Source organism: Zosterops lateralis (assembly GCF_965231275.1).
Source record: "Zosterops lateralis genome assembly, chromosome: 1".
Taxonomy (NCBI): Eukaryota; Metazoa; Chordata; class Aves; order Passeriformes; family Zosteropidae; genus Zosterops; species Zosterops lateralis.
In genome coordinates this window covers 103566778-103583905 of record NC_139762.1, presented here as the reverse complement: position 1 = coordinate 103583905, position 17128 = coordinate 103566778, and the positions used below count along the sequence as shown (strand labels likewise).

At 44.7% G+C, this 17128-nt stretch overlaps 1 protein-coding gene across 1 annotated transcript; it reads left to right on the top strand.

Annotated features, from left to right (window-relative positions):
* The first annotated feature begins 5014 nt into the window (after positions 1-5014).
* On the top strand, positions 5015-14891 carry TGIF1 (TGFB induced factor homeobox 1). Its single transcript, XM_083860634.1, has 3 exons — positions 5015-5375; positions 11925-12151; positions 13479-14891. Exons 1-3 carry the CDS (start codon positions 5360-5362, stop codon positions 14043-14045), a joined length of 810 nt encoding a protein of 269 aa, XP_083716760.1. The 5' UTR covers positions 5015-5359; the 3' UTR covers positions 14046-14891.
* The last annotated feature ends 2237 nt before the right edge of the window (positions 14892-17128 follow it).

Genomic DNA, 17128 nt, shown 5'->3' with positions numbered 1-17128 from the left:
TTGCAAACATTATGCTGTAGCAGTCAGGAATCAGTATGATTTTATGTAAAGAATTCCTGAGGTTTTTGCACTTGTTTGATCTGTGAAAACCACAGGAATGCACACAGAAAACAAGTGAAAAGCGTGTTCAGGTTGTGTTCAGAGTCTATTATGCAGAAGTTCTGGAATCTTAGAATTGTCTTCATGACTTAGATTTACCCTTTCTGCCCTTGCACAAAGGTAGCAAAGTGAGCTCTAATTGTGAGAGCAGAGCTGGTTGACATAATTTATTCAGATTTCAGAAAGGTTTTTGACAGGGTTCCATGCTACTGGAGAAACAAAGATACTGCTGCCAGGGAAGAAAGGCAATCATGGATGAATATCTGGTTGAGTTAGTGAATCAAAACTGTAAGATTAAATTCTATTTTTTTATTATTATTATGACAAAAGCAAGGTAGTTCTGCATCCTCTATTTAGTCCAGTGTTTTTTAATATAATAACTCTGACCAGTGAGAGAGGGAGAAACATGGGCGGGTAAAGAACAGTGATGGAGTCTGCAGATACCAAAAAATGTATTTGGGGAAAGGGAAATTTGTGAATAAGTTCAGTGTGACTTCTGTTACATGAGTGGACAATGACAAAAGATTCAGCACTGATATGAAAATGAAACCATGCAGAAGAGAAACTTCACACAAACTATACAACCTCCAAAGCTGGTAGAGCCCTATGCTCAGTATGTATCAGCAGCCAAAGATAAAGCCTAACATGCTGGATTCCATACAAAAATAGATCAGGGAGTAAGTAATATCAAATACATATATATATTTTAATTGGAGGCATAACCTTGTTTGAAATACTGCAAGCAGCATAAGTCATTGTTACTGAAACACAGTAGAATTAAATACACTTGGGAGAAAAACAAGGCAATGAGCAAAGGTTGGGAGTAATTCTCATAGGAAAAGAGTGAAGAATTTTCTGTCAAAACATAGTCATGCTGAAAGATATAAAATAATGAATGGTACCAAAACAAGAATTTTTGTGGGGTTTTTCTTCTCAAAGCACAAGAGGATATTAAATGAAACAGGTAAGGAAAAAAAAAAAAAAGCAATGCATTTTCATGTAATTCACAACTCAACATGCTTTTCTATCACTCAAATGCCATTACAGAACTATGATGAAGATATTAAACTTTTATACCAGTGTAAAGACTACAGCTAGGTCAGTGATTAACTCTGAAGTTCTATTAAACTATTCCTCCAGTGCTTGTATTGAACTATTGAATATTTGGATGGGACATTTTTGGGCAAATATTACCTCACATCTGCCTTCTGTAGCCTCTCCTTTCCTCTGATACACTGAAACTACTCAATGTCACAGGCTGGAAAAGGTGAAGGTTAGCTGTGACTTACAGTAGTAATTCCTATTTTTCTATGGACAGATTTATTCACCTGTTGCATTGCTTTACTCTTATTGCCACAGGCATGACCTGCTTTACTTTGTGCTACTTAATTCTGTTCTGACTACAGCTTAATAAATTTTATCACAAATATTTCAATGGCATCTGAGTGTCAATGGATTTACTTTTATAACAGCCTCAGAGCAGGGGGGCAGGGTGTGTGTGTGTAAAATTAGTAAATAAATGGATAACTGGAATAAAAAGATCAAGATAACAAATGTCCACAAGCCTGATGTGCCCAGTCCTGATTTCTCAGAGTACTTCCTTTAATAGTTTCTATGCCCAAAACATTTCCTTGGAGACTTCAGCAGTTAGGCAAACATAGTCCCAGCACCTCAAAGCAAAGCACTTGCAAAGTAAGAAACATACAATGTGTTGTGCAAGGCGTTGCACGTGGCAATGTGACAGGACAGAAACATGTGCACACCACCACTGAAAACTGATAAACCTGTGATGTTGGACAATCACGGAGTAATTAAAAATCTGGCCCCTCCAGTTTAATTTCTCTCCCTTTTTGGAATCCAGTTTTACAAACACAGCGTGTCTGTGCGGATGGGTCCAGACAGAGCTGAACTTGTTCCGACTAAACCAAGCTGTTCCAACCTGTTGGCACAGATGTATCTTTGTGCACATGTGCACCACTACCTACCCAAGGAACTGCACAGATGCCAAAGTTGCTCAGCATGAAGCAGTTTGAACTGCTTGTGAGAGACAACGAACAGTGCTGATGCAGCTCTAGCAGATTAAATCTAAAAACACAGCCTCATAAACACGTAAAGGAAAAATAAAAACTGCAGAAAGTTACATATTGCCTTCCATACCTTCTACTTCTGCTGGCAAGCAGCAGCCAATACTTGTACAAGTAATCATCTTACAGGCCACCAGGTTATTTGCTACAAAACCAGGTTGATCAATCATTACATTTGAGCTCAGGCAAATCACCTGCTCTCATTTTAGATACAGCCTTGTCTCAGGTGTGTTGAAGATTTACCGGCAGAGAAAGTTGTGGGGGCTTTCTTCCACTGCACTAGTTTTTTGCAAACTTTAACCCACTACCACCTGCAACGTATCAGGACTCATCAAGTGGTAAAGGCAGCCAAAATTCGTGGACAAACATGAGATGTCGCCCCAGGCAACAGCTGCAAGGTGAACTCTACAAACCCACTTTCAATCTTTCCCACTGGTCCCAACTCTGGGTATACCCCTCCATACTTGCACCCATGGAGGACTTGTTTCAAAACAATGCCTCTCCACGCATTTTATAACACAGGAGCTAGGAAGGAACACCCACTGGTCCATGGCCTTCTCCTACCAGCTAAAAAGCTGCCAGGCTGTTTCTAAAGCTTTTGGAAAGAAAAAAAAAAGTAACTTGAGCCGAGTGTGAAAATAATACTTTTTTTTCTCCTTATAAAAATGACCTTGTCAAAGAAGAAAAACAAAAGAAAACAAACAAATTTAAATAAACCTCTAAGAAAAAAAAGAAAAAAAAAAAGGAAAAAAATAAGGAAAGAGCTAGTTTCACATATTCCACAGATTTGCCTGCGGTCCCAAGGACAATGAGCAGGCGTGAGGCGGCTCTGGCGTCACGGAGAAAGGGAAATCTCTTCGAATCCTTGACGTGTTTTTTGTCAACTTCCCTTAATTGCTTTTCTGGCCTGACCATTGCCCGGACTCGGAACGGCTCGGAACAAGCCGTTCGAAGAGCCAGCCCTCACAGCTGGGAAGCAGGGCTTCTCCACAACAAAAACAAGACAGCAAAAGCCAAAATAAAGCCAAAATAAAGCCATAGGGCGGCGTGCGCGCACAGCCCCCGCCCCGGAGCCACAGTCCGGCCCTCGGGGGGGGCACCGGCCCCAGCAGGGCTCGTCCTGCCGGCCCCACACCGCCCGGGGGGGACACCGAGCTGGGGCTGCCCCTGGACACGGCCCGGGGCCGCTCGGCGGGAATGCGGCGGCGGGAATGGGGCAGGAATGGGGCGGCGGGAATGGGGCGGGAAGGGCGGGCGGAGGGCGCTCGGGTGGCGCTGCCGCCGGCGGGACCTCGGACCGCGCCGCACAAGCTCCCGCCTGGCGCGGCGCCGTCAGTCCGTCCGTCCGTCCGTCAGTCAGTCAGTCAGTCAGTCAGTGTGCCGTGCCCGCCCCGCTGACCTACAGCCGGACACGCCGCCAGCACAAGGGTCACCCATCCCGGAGCAGCCTGCACGGAGCCCTTGGTGCACTGCGTGACTCACCAGCTGCCCCCCCCACCACACACACACATCCCACGTTCGCACACAACAGCTGTTTCATCTCCCGCTGTAATTACGACACGTAAAAATAGTTACTCGGTGCTCGGGGAGGGCTCGCTGCTGAAGCGCTGTGGCTTCCCCTGTGCCGTGAATGCGGGTTTGTGCCGCCGGGGGGTGTGGGGTGCTGGGGAGGGAATGATCCCCGCTCTGCCGTAGGAATCCATTATTTCACCAGCCGATTCAGGCGCCCGCCCGGCCGGGAACAGCCCGCGCGTGCCGGTGCGGGAGTGACACAAACACTCCCGTGAAACAAGCGCCCGCCGCACCCGCACTCTGCTCTGTGCTCTGTGCCCAGGCGGCGGCTTCTCTGCACGCCGACACCTCCGCCCCGACACTTCGGACCGCGGCTGGGCGTTCGGCAGTTTTGATTTAATTTTTTTTAATTTTTTTTATTTTTTTTTTTGCACCGGGTTTTGCCAGGGAGGCGGCGGGGGAGCGCCGGGAGCCGCCGCCAAGGCCGGCCGTGCCCGGGAGAGCTCCCCGCCTCGCCAGGGAAGCCGGAGCGAGCTGCTGGCCAGGGTCACGTTTCCCATCCCGGAGGAAAAGAAACTGTTGCTGCTGCAGAGCGTGCTCGCCCGACAGGGATGAGTCAAGCCGTGAGACTTCTCTCTTTTACAGCTGCGATCATGTGCCGCAGCAAAACCTACCAGGCTGGGCAGGGGGGGAGCCGAGGGGGAGAAAAACCACCTTTTACCGAGTGGTGTAAAAATAACCGCAGGAGCGGGGCTCGCCTTCCCCGCGGGGGCGGGCGGGGGTGTGTGTGGCCAGCGCCGGCCCGGCGGGGCTCCCCCAGCGCCATCGGGGGATGGGATGGGATGGGATGGGGGAGCAGCCCCCGCCGCTCGGCAGGCGGGAGGGGGTCGCGGCTCTTTGGAGGGCTCCTTTCCTTCCCCTGCCCTACGCGCTCTCCTTTCTTCTCCTCTATTCACGCGAAGGAGTGGGTGGTTCGTCCGGCAGCAACAGGAGGAGGCTAGTCAAGGGCAGCTGTCAAAATCTCCCCCCCACCCCCGCCTCTTCCTTCTCCTCCTTCCAGTTTAATGATCAAACGTCTGCCTGGAAGAAAGGCGAGGGAGCGGGAGGCTCGGAGAGCTCCCCCCGCCGCCGCTGTTGTGTGTGCATGAGCGAGCGGGGACAGGCGGACACCCCCCCGTTCCGGCCGGTCCCTCCCCTCCCCTCCCGTCTGACAGAGCCTCAGCACCCGGGAGGGAGGGGGAGGAGGGAGGAGAGAGGAGGAGGAGGCAGCCGCGAGTGCCAGTGCAGCGCACGGTGACTCTCCGTACTCGCTGCGGGGAGGTGGGGGAGGGAGGGCGGGCGCTGTGTACCTTTCTCTCCCGTGCCTTTCCTCACTTTACCAGGCCGGGGCCAATCGCCGGCAGAAGGGAACAAAGGGAAGGGGGAGGGAAGCCCACCCGGCCGCAGCAGAAGCCCCCGGGGGACGCAGAGCCCTGCGGCTCCCGCTGACAGCAGCGCGGCCGGGACCGGGCTCCTGCTCCGCGGCGCTGCTGCTGCTTTCTTCATCGACCTCCTCCTCCTCCTCCTCGCCGAGCTTAAAGGGGGAAAGCGGCGTCCGGCGAAGGGAGAGAAACTTGGGTCGGTGCGTGGGGTGTCCGGAGATCGGTTGGGTCCTCGCGATCAAGATGAAAAGTAAAAAAGGTAGTTGTGATGGGAGCCGGGACAAAGCGGGTGCCCCGGCTGCCCGGGGGGGAAAGGGGAAGGGGGGCTGTCGCCAAGCCAGCCGGAGTCCCTTTGCCTTCTTGGCCTTTTGTCCCCCGTGCCCCCCCTGGCCCGTATCCCGTGGAAGATTGCAGTGGATGCTCCGCTCCCAGACAAAACATGCGGGGCTGTTGTTTGGAGGCGGCCGCCTCTCTGCGCCGCTGGCTCCCTGTCAAAAACATGTCTAGCCCTTCGCCTCGTGTCCTCCGCCAACTTTTGTTCTCGCCCCCTCCGCTGAGCTTCTTCTCCCTGCCCTCCCGTAAAACACTTTTCTACGCTTTTCTGTCCCGAGCCCCACCGTTCCCGCCAGGGGGGACCAGGGTGCGGGTTCTCTTCCCAACTTTGGGGCGAGGAAAGTGGGGCCGTCCGGCAACTCTTTGTTCGCGGGGACGGAGCGCGGGGGGGCAGCGGCGGGAGGGCTCCAAACCCTCCGCGCCTCCACAGCCTTGTTTTGCTCAAAGTTGGACTCTCTTCTGCCCCTTTCATCCCTCAAAACAGGGGGACGGAACACAAAAGTACAAAAGTTTTGAGGCAGGGAAGAGGACTCACCCCCGTCCCTCCCCCCCCATAACCATAAGGCTGTTTGACTTTTCTTTGTGTCCAGACTTGCAGACAGACAAACTTTACAGTTAGAGGATGGTTACTCATCGCGCTCGTGGTGCTTTAAGTGCCTTTAAACGAGCGCTCGGCCACAAAGGCGCGGAACGTGCTCTGGGCTCTGAGGCTGGGGAGAAGTTCACAGCAAAGCAGTGTCTGCTCAGTTGCGATTTGCCAGCCGGCCGTGTGGCTGAGGGCTGTTTTGCATTCAAAGACCATTAAATGCTCCGAAGTGGAGGCTTAGAGGGGAGCAGTGCGCATGTTCACTACTCCAGAGTTGTGCTGTTTTCCCCTTACTATGCATTCCTGCGGCTCTGTAGTAAAGCAGAGCCTCTCTCATTGTTAATACCCTTGGAGCGATTAATGCATATGTAGTTCGTGAAATCATTGGGCTGCTGCAGACACGGTGTGTACTAATATGGTTTGTAGCCCTCGTCAGAAGTTGTTTTTTTTTTTTTTTTTTTTTGGACATGCCACTGGGCTCAGAGGAGTGCGCACAAAGGGAACTGAGGCACAAAGGCGAAGTTTAAAGAGCAGACAGGGCAGGGTGGCGTTGAGGAGCGTGGCTTGGTCCCGGTCACAGCCCCCTGTGCCCGGGGACAGCGCGGGCTTTTAAATATTCCAGGCGTCTTAGGTAGCTCGAGATTCTTCACCCTATTGGAAGCAGTTGGTGGCTTGTTTCCCCCCTCTTCTTTTATAGTTTCGCTGAATTAATTTAGCCCGGTTATTTTTAGGACATTCCTATGCTGCCTATTTGCACAGCAGTGGTGAGCTGGTTTCCTGTCTGCTGTTGCTCCCATTGTTCAGACTTCTCTCCCCGAGGGCAGCTGCTGGTTGGTGAAATACCAAACTCCCTGCACTTTCAACTGTTGTTCTTGCCACCCCCGAAATAAATGCGTGTGGAAAACGCTGACGTAGTTTCTAGGTATGCATGTGTAGGGCTTTGTGTGTAAGAGTGTGTGTGTGTAAGCTCTGCTTTGAGGATTGCAAATCCTGGGCTGAAACAATGGAAACAATGAAAGGTGACAGGCGGGAGGGAGAACTTTTGAGAGGGGCCATGGGCCTGGGGTTTGCGTGGCACAAATTAAAAGGTGAGGAGACAAAGGCGGAAACTTTTAAAAAGATGTTAGGGCTAGGGTGCCTTTGTTTTAATAAAGCTTGGGCTTGTACTTATTTGTGATCTCCTGGCATGTGAAGCTCATTCAGGAAGTTTCAAAGAGTGAGTTTGTTACAGATTTCTCTAGAAAAATCCCGTTTAGAGGAAAAATAAGTATCGTACAGCCAAGTCTGGTTGCTTTAGAAGTAATAGCGTGCAAGCTGTAAAGTACTAAGGAAAACAAATAGGTTGGTTCCTCAATTATGAAACTCATTCAGAGGAAAGAAGTAGTGTATTTTTTTTTTACTTTGGAAATACCCTTCTGTATCCTTGTATTATTTTGCTACTTATGAATAATTTTAAACTAATGCATTTCTGTTGTTGATTTTTAAATTCGCATTATATTTTAGTTAGGTTTTTGTGTGTGTGACGCTGTGTTTTTGTTGTTGATTAGTTTTGTTGAGGTTTTTTTTTGTTTGTTTGTTTGTTTGTTTTTGTGGGTTTTCTTTAAACTAGTGGACTGTGGATTTAAACCTCTTCTATGGGTAGTTTAATTTACAAATAATAACGTGCTGGCAGTCACACGGAACTTACTTGGCTCGTTGATTACCCAGTTCAGAACACAGTCTCGAAGAGGCACAGGCATGTGCTCAAGTTTATACATGTGGAGAATCTTACTGAACTTGGTTACAACAGGATCGGAGGCTTAGATAGGAACTGGTTCTGTTTATCAGTGCTCGTTTAAAAAAATCTCCCTTAAGAAATTCGGAGAACCCTAAGGGGTGGGAGGTTTTCTTTAAGGTGATTTTTGTCCATCCCTTCTCTGGAGGGCAGAGATTGTTCCTTGTGTATACTTTGTCCTCTTTTGAATAACAATTGGCTTCTGCCACTTCCTCTGTGAAGCTCTTCCTCGACACAATGGGATAGTTGTTTTTTTTTTGGTGCCTTTTTTTTTCCTCATAGCCTAAATTTTTCCTTAGCTTAACTTCCATTTATTTGTCTCAGCCTCTCTAAATACTTTGTCCTCCCCCTCAAAGTATTTCAGCATACCTTTTTAAGTGGCAGTAGTTTGTTTTGAAATCAGCTTTAGTCATCACTGTACTTTTACTCAGGTTGTTTCAAGGTGGTAACTAACAGTTTGGGTGTTGAGCCCAGTCTCCAGGTCCTAGGTGAAATCTTCCCTGAGCTGATTACTGGGAGGACCTGTAAAGTCTTTGGGCTGTGATACAATTCAGGAGTGCATTCAATCATGTGTATGGCTTCAGCTGGGAAGCCAGGAGGATAAAGTAATTTATAAAGAAGGGATGCTGATCATGTAGTCCTTAGGTCATTAATAGCATAGACTACTCTTTTAAGTGGCCATGTGGAAGTGAAGGAATGGGATTTTGTGTTGTTTCTCAGACCTCTCTGCAAATGAACTTGTGCTGCTTTTAGTTCTATAAAAGCAGTTTTTTTGTTTGGATTAAATGTTTTTAGGAGGAGACGTAAAATAGCCTGGCCTTAGCCTGCTTTTAATACAAAATAAATTAGTAGGTCAGCTGGGGCTACTCATGGTGTCCACAGGCCTTTATTCTGGGTGTAAATAACAGTAAGCCAATGGTCCAGTCATGGAGCGTGGCCAGGAGCCTTTTCAGTTGGGCCCTGTTAAAACAGGAAACCAGCAGCGAATAGGCTGATTACTAACAAGACGGAAAAACAAAGCTGGGTTGTAATCAGCAGGAATGCTTTAATGAAAACAGAGCCTTGACAGCAACAATGTGGCTCCTGCTCGAGCAAAAAATATCAGCTGGGGTAGTGCGAGATTTCTAGCCATGACTTCCTGTTGCTGCAAGCTCTGTGCTGTGCCAGAGTGATCTGCCACGAGTTCAGAGGCTGATCAGCTATTTAAATGAGCTCATTTAAATGAGCAGAAGTCTGTACTACACTGGGTTTCCTGCTTAACCAAAACCTGCTTTGTGTCACTAACTTACTGTGTCAATTAATATGACACACTGAGCCAGTGGGTCAAAGGGCTGGCTCCGCTGGTGACTCATTTCTTGCTAGGTAGGTTAGGGTTAGTCAGATGGCAACTTTTACTTTAGCAAAAATCTCGTCTGAAAAGGGAGAAACGTTTTTATACTGCTGGCTTGCAGACAGTATCTTGTCACTTTGGATTTGTTTTTTTTTTTCAGCTAAAGAAAAGGCAACAGTTCTAGGAGAGGTTCTGCTGTTAAGTCAGTTTTCTGAAATTCAGAGAGGTGTCCATGGAGACTTTTAGTTGTGTGGTAGATCCTGGAAAGTTCACCTCAGATTGAGTGGTGTGTATCTGGAGTACTTTTTGTTACGCCATGTAAATACTGCCTGCAACCAGTAGACATCTAACTTTTTCATAGTAGTTTCTCCTTCCTGCTTGTTTCCAGCCCTTGCTGTTTGCCTCTCCCTCTTTTCCAAGGTCTTGCCTTACTGCCCATTATATTTAAAAACAAACAAAAAACCCAGCCCAGTGAAGTGCTGCAACAGTTCTGGTTTCTGACAAACAAGAACAGCTCACTTCAAAACATTGTCTGAATAGCATGGGCTAGTTTTAGCTAGTTTTAAAATTCAATTTAAAAGGGCTGAGCTGCTTTGCAGTGCCGTCCTGTGGTCTCTGCAGGATCTTTGTTCCCAGAAGTGTTCCTCATGGCTCCAGGAGCCCATGGTGCAAGGCATGTTCTCAGGTCAGGTTGCAGGCATGACAGCACTTTCCATGAAGCTATGACAAAGTGGTTTGCTTGGAATCATTGTAAAGCAAACTTTTGACATACTTTCTACATGAATTAAGAAACTGTTTACATAATTTGGAGTTTATCTTGTGTTGGTTATTTAAATATTGTCCTATTGTTCTTGTTCCATGACTGGATAATTTATGTAGCTAATCATCAGATGAAAAATTTGGTATGTCACTTTGGTGCTTGTCGGTTACATAAATCAGCATTGGGGAGAATGAAAACAATACCAAGTAAGTGACTGAAGTAACTATGCCAGACAGATTGCAGATTTGATCATCCTTTTGGGAATGCTTGTGTATCAAAACTCTGCATTTCAAATTGGACAACTTAAACTAAATTTAGGGATGTTGGAGCTATTCATAAATAGGGGAAGGAAAGAATAATTTACCGTGTCAGCTTTGGCTGAAGTTTGGAAGTGTGAGGAAAGTCCTTCTCTGTTTCTCTCCCTACCCTCCTGCCAAGTGTTAAGGAAAACTTAAAAATACATACTTTTTCTCTTTCTTTGTGTGGTGGTGGGAGCTTTGGTGTCTGGTTGGTTGGGGTTTTTTTAAAGAGCATTACTTCCTCCTTTGACTTTACTTACGGATATAAGATAGTTTTATATACTTTAATATTTTCACTTCTTGTGTGAAAATATTAAACTACACAAGGGTACACTTCTTGTTGTTTAGGGCTTACTTTATTTCCTTAAATAGAATTTTAAAATTATGGGTGGTTGCCCACAGAAAATTTTACTTTTGACATTTAGTTGGCTTTACTATTAAGGTTTTTAGTTTTGATGTTACAAGTGAGCATGTTTCTTCCTTTCCAGCCCCCCACTCCCCCAATCTAAGTTCAGAGACAAAAAGATTAGGGGCCTGTTTTCCTTCTATAGTTTCTAAAACTGCTTCTGAAAACCAGTGTGAGTTCACTTGAAATTAGTATTAATTTGTACTTGTCAGATGTGGGTAGTATCTTACTTGCACTTGTATATAGTTTGTAATGTTCCTAAAATTTCTGGTGAGTTTAAAGTATGGTTTTCTTTGTCTTTTACAGAATTAGTGACTAGTGTATCCTACTAAAAGAGTAGAATTTTAGCCTTCCTAACTATTGAATACTTGCTTGTTTGTTTAATTTACATTCCAGAGCTTCATGTTACTTCATGTTACTAGTAGTGTGAGGTACATATATAAAGGGATAATCAGATTTTGAAATCTGTTCCTTTCTTTGTGTTGGAGGGAAAAGATATGCAGTTAACTTGTAAATTTGGAGCCCTTATAGTAAGCATAGCACAGAACACACGTTTCCAGGGATGAAAAATATGAGATGAAAACCACAAAGTTGAAAAAATAGTCAGGAAAAAATCTGGAACATTTAAATGATCATGATTCTTTGATACAGAATACAATTAAATGACAGTCCATTTCCTGATAAACTGGTGACTCTTAGGCACTTGGTTCTTCCCTTCTTTTGCACTTTTTTCTTCCTAACTGAAAATCTCCTTAGGGGTGGTGAAAAACACCATTTTCTCCTTTTCTTTTTCTTCTTCCATTAATTTTTCTGAATAGATATAATTACTCATTTATAAAATTTACAACCTATCCCTCCCAGGAGGGAAGCATCAGGATGTTAAGAAATAATTAAATAATTAAATATTTGCTTGAGTTGGGGTGTTTTAAGTTCTTGCTTGTTGACCTTTTGCCCAGCCACTAGGTAGTTATCCTTGAAAAAAAGTGCTGGATGCATACCATAGCAAGCAAACTTGGACGATATTCTCTTTAGATACAAGCTATCTGATAACGTGCAGCAGATAAAAGGTTGCCAGGGGAACAAGAAAATGAAGGTTTGCAGAGAAGGATTCCTTTAGGAAGGGATCATTGGTGCTACTTTTTGTTCAGCTGACAGAAAAGCTACAGCATGACAAGTTAACGCTGCAGGACGAATCTCCCATACAAGGGGCTGTAACAGTAAAGACAGTTAATGTGATATAAAATGTCTGTGCCATGCAGTGTTGGAGCCAAGTAGTTAACGGATTTAAGGAGACTGATTGTTCTTGTCTTAAAATTGCAGGTGTAGTTGCAATATCGGGCAGTGAAACGGAGGATGATGACACTATGGATGTCCCACTGGATCTTTCCTCATCCGCTGGCTCAGGCAAACGGCGGCGACGTGGCAACTTGCCCAAGGAATCTGTGCAGATTCTTCGGGACTGGCTCTATGAGCACCGATACAATGCTTATCCTTCAGAGCAAGAAAAAGCGCTGTTATCCCGACAAACACACCTTTCCACACTACAGGTATTTTAAAAAGTACTTCTCCCTTCTAAAGGAGCTGTTTTCTGCTTTCTGTGGTCTAGTTGTGGATACAAATGTTTACACTGCATGTGAGATTTCCTTTTTTATTGCTACTCTCCTGCTGATGGCACTCATAAGGAGAGATAGAGACTGATTATATGTTACGGTGATCTTTGTTTATTGTATTGTAAAATTATTTTTCTGGGAGAACAGACAGTCGTGAATTGGAGCATGCATGCTAATCTTTTGTGGAATTGTGCCCCAAAAGACATAAAGTGTCTGTACAAGGTAATTTATTGTGAGAAGAAGGTATTTATTTGTCATCAGAGGTTTTATGGTGATAGATGTGCAACTTAGCATGTAACTCTTCACTTGTAAAACAGCAACTTGAGGCTCGTTCCAGTAGAACATGGACATATATAATTATGTGTATAATCACTGCCATTAAAATCAGCGGAACAACCCAAAAGGGATAGAGCTACTCAAGGGTGTTAGTACAAATATGGTGAGGCATTTGTGTGATTATTTTGGATTTTCATCCTGGGATGCCACTGGCATTTTGTGAGGTCCCTTGAACACATCATTCTCATCTTCTGTGATCATATTTGGTGGAATAGCTTTTGCTCATTGCTGCATCCCATGTTGCGGGAAGGTGGCTGCATGAGAACTTGGCTAAACCAGGGTTTGGTTTTGGGAGCTGCTACATAGAGAGCACTCCTGTTGAGCCCTGAGCTTTATTTTTCCATATTAATTCATTAGTGCAAATTTCATAATTGGCTATGGAGTAAAATTTTCTTAATGTAACACTCTAAAGAAGACTTCCTTTATGTAGTAAAGAGAAAAAAAGACGTTAAACTATAAACTATCCTGTATTGCCCAGGAAACTGGTTGATATTTAAACAAGGACAAACTTAAATGAGGTAATTCATGTTATGTCTGTCGACACAGTCAGTTGAACAAGGAAAATCAGTAACTATTTGTGGGAGGAGTGGCTCTCTTCAGAGAGAAAAGGTTTTCCTGTTGTTAATTAACCTAAGCTAGGGAACAATAGCCAATAGGTTAATGTGTGTGCACAGAGTTAAAAGCTAAACCCCTAGTTTGGACTTCAGCTGTCCCGGGGCTTTCTGTAACAGGAGCAGGGAGTGGGTGCTAGAGCACGGGGACAAGGGAAGGGCCTTTGCCAGGCGTGTCAGAACTTGTCAGTAGGTCTTTATTTTGTTGTGCAGTGAAGGAAACTGCTTGGAGGGACTCATTAATCTAACCATCCGCTCTAGTGGCACGTAGTTGGGAATGAATGAATGTCGAAATTAAGATGTCATTATATTCCCAGGTCTGCAACTGGTTTATCAATGCCCGCCGCAGGCTGTTACCTGACATGCTGAGGAAGGATGGCAAAGACCCAAATCAGTTCACTATCTCACGGCGAGGGACCAAGCTTCCCGAGGGCAGCCTGGTGGAGTCTGCCATCGGCACAAAGACCTACATTCCCCTGCTGGAGGAGACTGCCTTCCTTCCCTCTGCCGCGCCGCTCGGCAAGACTGTGTCCTCTTCCAAGCCGGCTTCCCCGGGCTCGGTCCTGGCTCGGCCCTCGGTGATTTGCCACACGACTGTGACTGCCTTGAAAGACGCCCCTTTCCACTTCTGCCAGCCGGCTGATGTAGGCCAGACCACGGACCTGCAGCAGCCCCCGGCCGGCGGCTTCACAGATAACCCCCTCTCCTGCCACGAGGACGCATCCAAACTGGGACCTGGTGCGAACACACAAAGTGGGCTCTTTAACACTCCTCCTCCGACACCACCAGACCTTAACCAGGATTTTAGTGGATTTCAGCTTCTGGTGGATGTGGCACTCAAAAGGGCAGCAGAGATGGAGTTGCAGGCAAAACTTATGGCCTAAATCCCCTTCCTTCTCCTTCCCCGTTTTGTTTTACCAGGCAGGGATCTAACAGCTGTGTGGTTATTGCCACCCACACGATATCAAAAGACTTCACTGCATTATTATTATTTTTTTTTTATTAATCTTATTTGCACAAGAGGATTGCTGAAATGAAGCTTCCTGTCACTGAGATGGTCTTCAGTGGAATACGGTCATTCCAAGAATTATAAACTTAAAGCTACTGTAGAAAGGATTGTGTGTTTTGTTGGGATTTTTTTTTTAATGTTTTCTTTGTAGATTTTTCATAATGTGAGATGTTTCCCAAGATCATGTGATTTGTTTTGTTTCTTTCAGACTGTGCAATATCTAGTAATGATATAGAGTCTTCTTATCATTCCCATGTGGAACGGAATATACCGACACGCTGTCTAAATTTTCAATTTTTTTAACAATACAAACTTTGGATGATCATGCTTTTTTCCCATAATATAATAAAGTATTTTCTTTAAAAGTGATGCATACAGAGTATTTTGTTGAATACAAACTTTGCCGAAAACATGAATTACCCTTTAAATAAATGGAAGCGAGAAATATTTTTGAGCTTATACCAACTTTGTTTGGTTTAGAGAGCCATGCTAGCAGTTGTTGTTAACCAGATGTTAAAAAGAATGCTGAAAAGTGGGCCAGAAGTACCTGATTGTGTTCTGCTATGTTGAAATTTTTTTAAGGGGCCAAAGGGAGTTACGTAGGCAATTCTGACTAAATTTCAGAGGGAAATCTTGGGCCCCTCTTAAAAGTTCCATCTCTTGGCTCCTTGAAATATTTTTGGGCTGGGAAATGTGAGGGCCCATGGGGAAGATCTGAAGATAAAAGGAAGAGGCCAGAAGAGGGGCTGGGACAAGTGTTCTTTGTAGATCTTTGTGATGCAGCTCCTAGACATGACTGGTGACAAATTTTGATAGGGGAGGGCAAGGGCTTCTACCCTTACTTGGACTAGCTATGACAAGGTTTTTACTCAGTAATTCTAGTAGACTGAAATAAAGTAGGCTGTATTGCATTGAAATCTGAGTTCTGGGAGCCAGGTCTTTGTGAGATACTTTAACAGGTGGTTGGCTAAGATTTAGAAGAGATCCCTGTTGTATTGGGGTGTATTTTTGCCAACAGAATCTAAGTTACCTTTCAGAAAAGGACTTTACTATCAAAATGACTTATTACTGAAAAACGTGAAGACTTGCAGCTCACATTTCAACTTACTTGAATGTCAGTCGCCCACCCTTATCCTTCCAACAACAGTGAAATAAGAGACCTCCAGGGTAAAAAATTGGTTCTGGCTAATCTTTAAAAACAAACCAGTTGTCTGTTTGGGAGGTTGGGGGAGGGCTTTGAGGAGCAGGAGAATTGGTGAATTTAAGGATATCACTATGAGTTGAAAGAAGACTACAATATTCTGACCACTATTCTGTTTTGCTGTGGCCTTTATAATTTTCTAATGTCAGAAATACTCTCTCTGTTCTCTGGAGTGCTCTTTGGAATTCTTCTGAACTTGTACCTTTCTTGAACTTTCCTGTTTAAAATCAAAATGGCAAACAGTAAACACTGGCTTACTTATGACTGCATCAGCTTTGGTAACACAGTCACCCTAATGTACTGTATGAATATAGAATTATTTTTTAAAATAATTTGGAAGTAAAGCTGGAAAATAATTTTGAACATAGAGATGGCTATATACTCTGTCTTCAAGGAATTGCAGGTGGGTACAGAAGAACCTTCTGTAGTGTCTCTCTGGACACACTGTACTTGATACTTCTGAGCTATTTTTCCTGACATACCTATGTATGTATTGTTTGGTTGGGATTTTTTTATGACTGACTGTAAAATGGAAGTGTGCTTTTTTGTAACTGTGAGGTTCATGTTGACGGAAGACTTGGTTAATAGACATGGTTTTCTGGAATAGATGATTTATCTTAAGGGGTGTTACATACCCAAAGTGGAGTGTCATCTTTGATAAAGGTTTGGAAGATGCCTCGTCCTTTCCTGTTCTTGCAGGAAGGAACTTGATTGCGTCACTCCTTACACCCATGCTTCAAGCATTAATGAAAGAAAAACAGCCTCACAAATGTTTGCATTGTTTGATTTGAATTGCTCGACATTTTCCTCTTTTGTTTCCTTTTTTCAAAGCAGTTTGCTGGTGTGCTGTGGGATAAAGAAAAAATGGGGCACTCGGATCATTAAGGGCATTTTCAGAGCTCTTTACTCTTCATTACTTTGCCCTTTATAAAAAAGAATGTCAGCAAGTTTAGAAAGAAAAAAAACTTTTGCTGGTTGAGCTGACCAGTTCTGTAAATTTCACTATAGCAGCTGCAGTACCGAAAATGAAAATTAAATGAGGAAGAAAGCTGTTGCCATTCAGGTTAACAGTTTTCGTTGAAAGTAAAAGCCTGTGGTCTCTCTGCTGCTGTCATTTACTATTATGCCACACAAAGTGGTATTAGTGTAAATGACCACCAAAGTCCCGCTTGTGTGATGAGCACTGCATTTCCATTTTGCTGACTGACTTAACCCTGGCAGCTTCACTGGTGACCAGCTTTGCTTGAGGCCAATTATAGACTTCTTAAATTATTACTTGTGTTAAGGTTACACCTAGAAGTTTGGCTGTAGTTTTAAGTCAGATGGCTGTGGCTGAGTAGCACCTGATACCACACCATATAAAAGCTTTTCCCTATCCTGAGGTGTTATTTAACTTGTAAGAAGAAAATGACTCATATTGAGTAGCCACTAAAAGGTATCAAAAGGGAGTTTCTGCTTTCCTGTAATCTGGTGCTGATAGTTTTGGTGCTGGCTATTGAAGTTTACCTAAACCTATTCTTTCTGAGCATAAACCTGAAGTAACTTTATCTAAAGTTATCAGAGGTAGGTAGATGGATCTAGGTGGAGCTAGGATCCTGAACTGAGCAGGAGTCGTAGTAACAAACCAAAGGCTTCACACACTGGCCACACATCCCTGGTAGTGCAAACAAAGTTTTATTTGTGAAACTTGTTTTACCATGGAAAAGAAAAAAAGGTAAACAAAGAAGCAATGAGACAACATGGGTGGTTTTGCTGCT

Coding starts and splice junctions, on each gene's coding strand:
- TGIF1 (XM_083860634.1), top strand. Junction 12,152..13,478: donor CACACCTTTCCACACTACAG/GTATTTTAAAAA, acceptor TTATATTCCCAG/GTCTGCAACTGGTTTATCAA.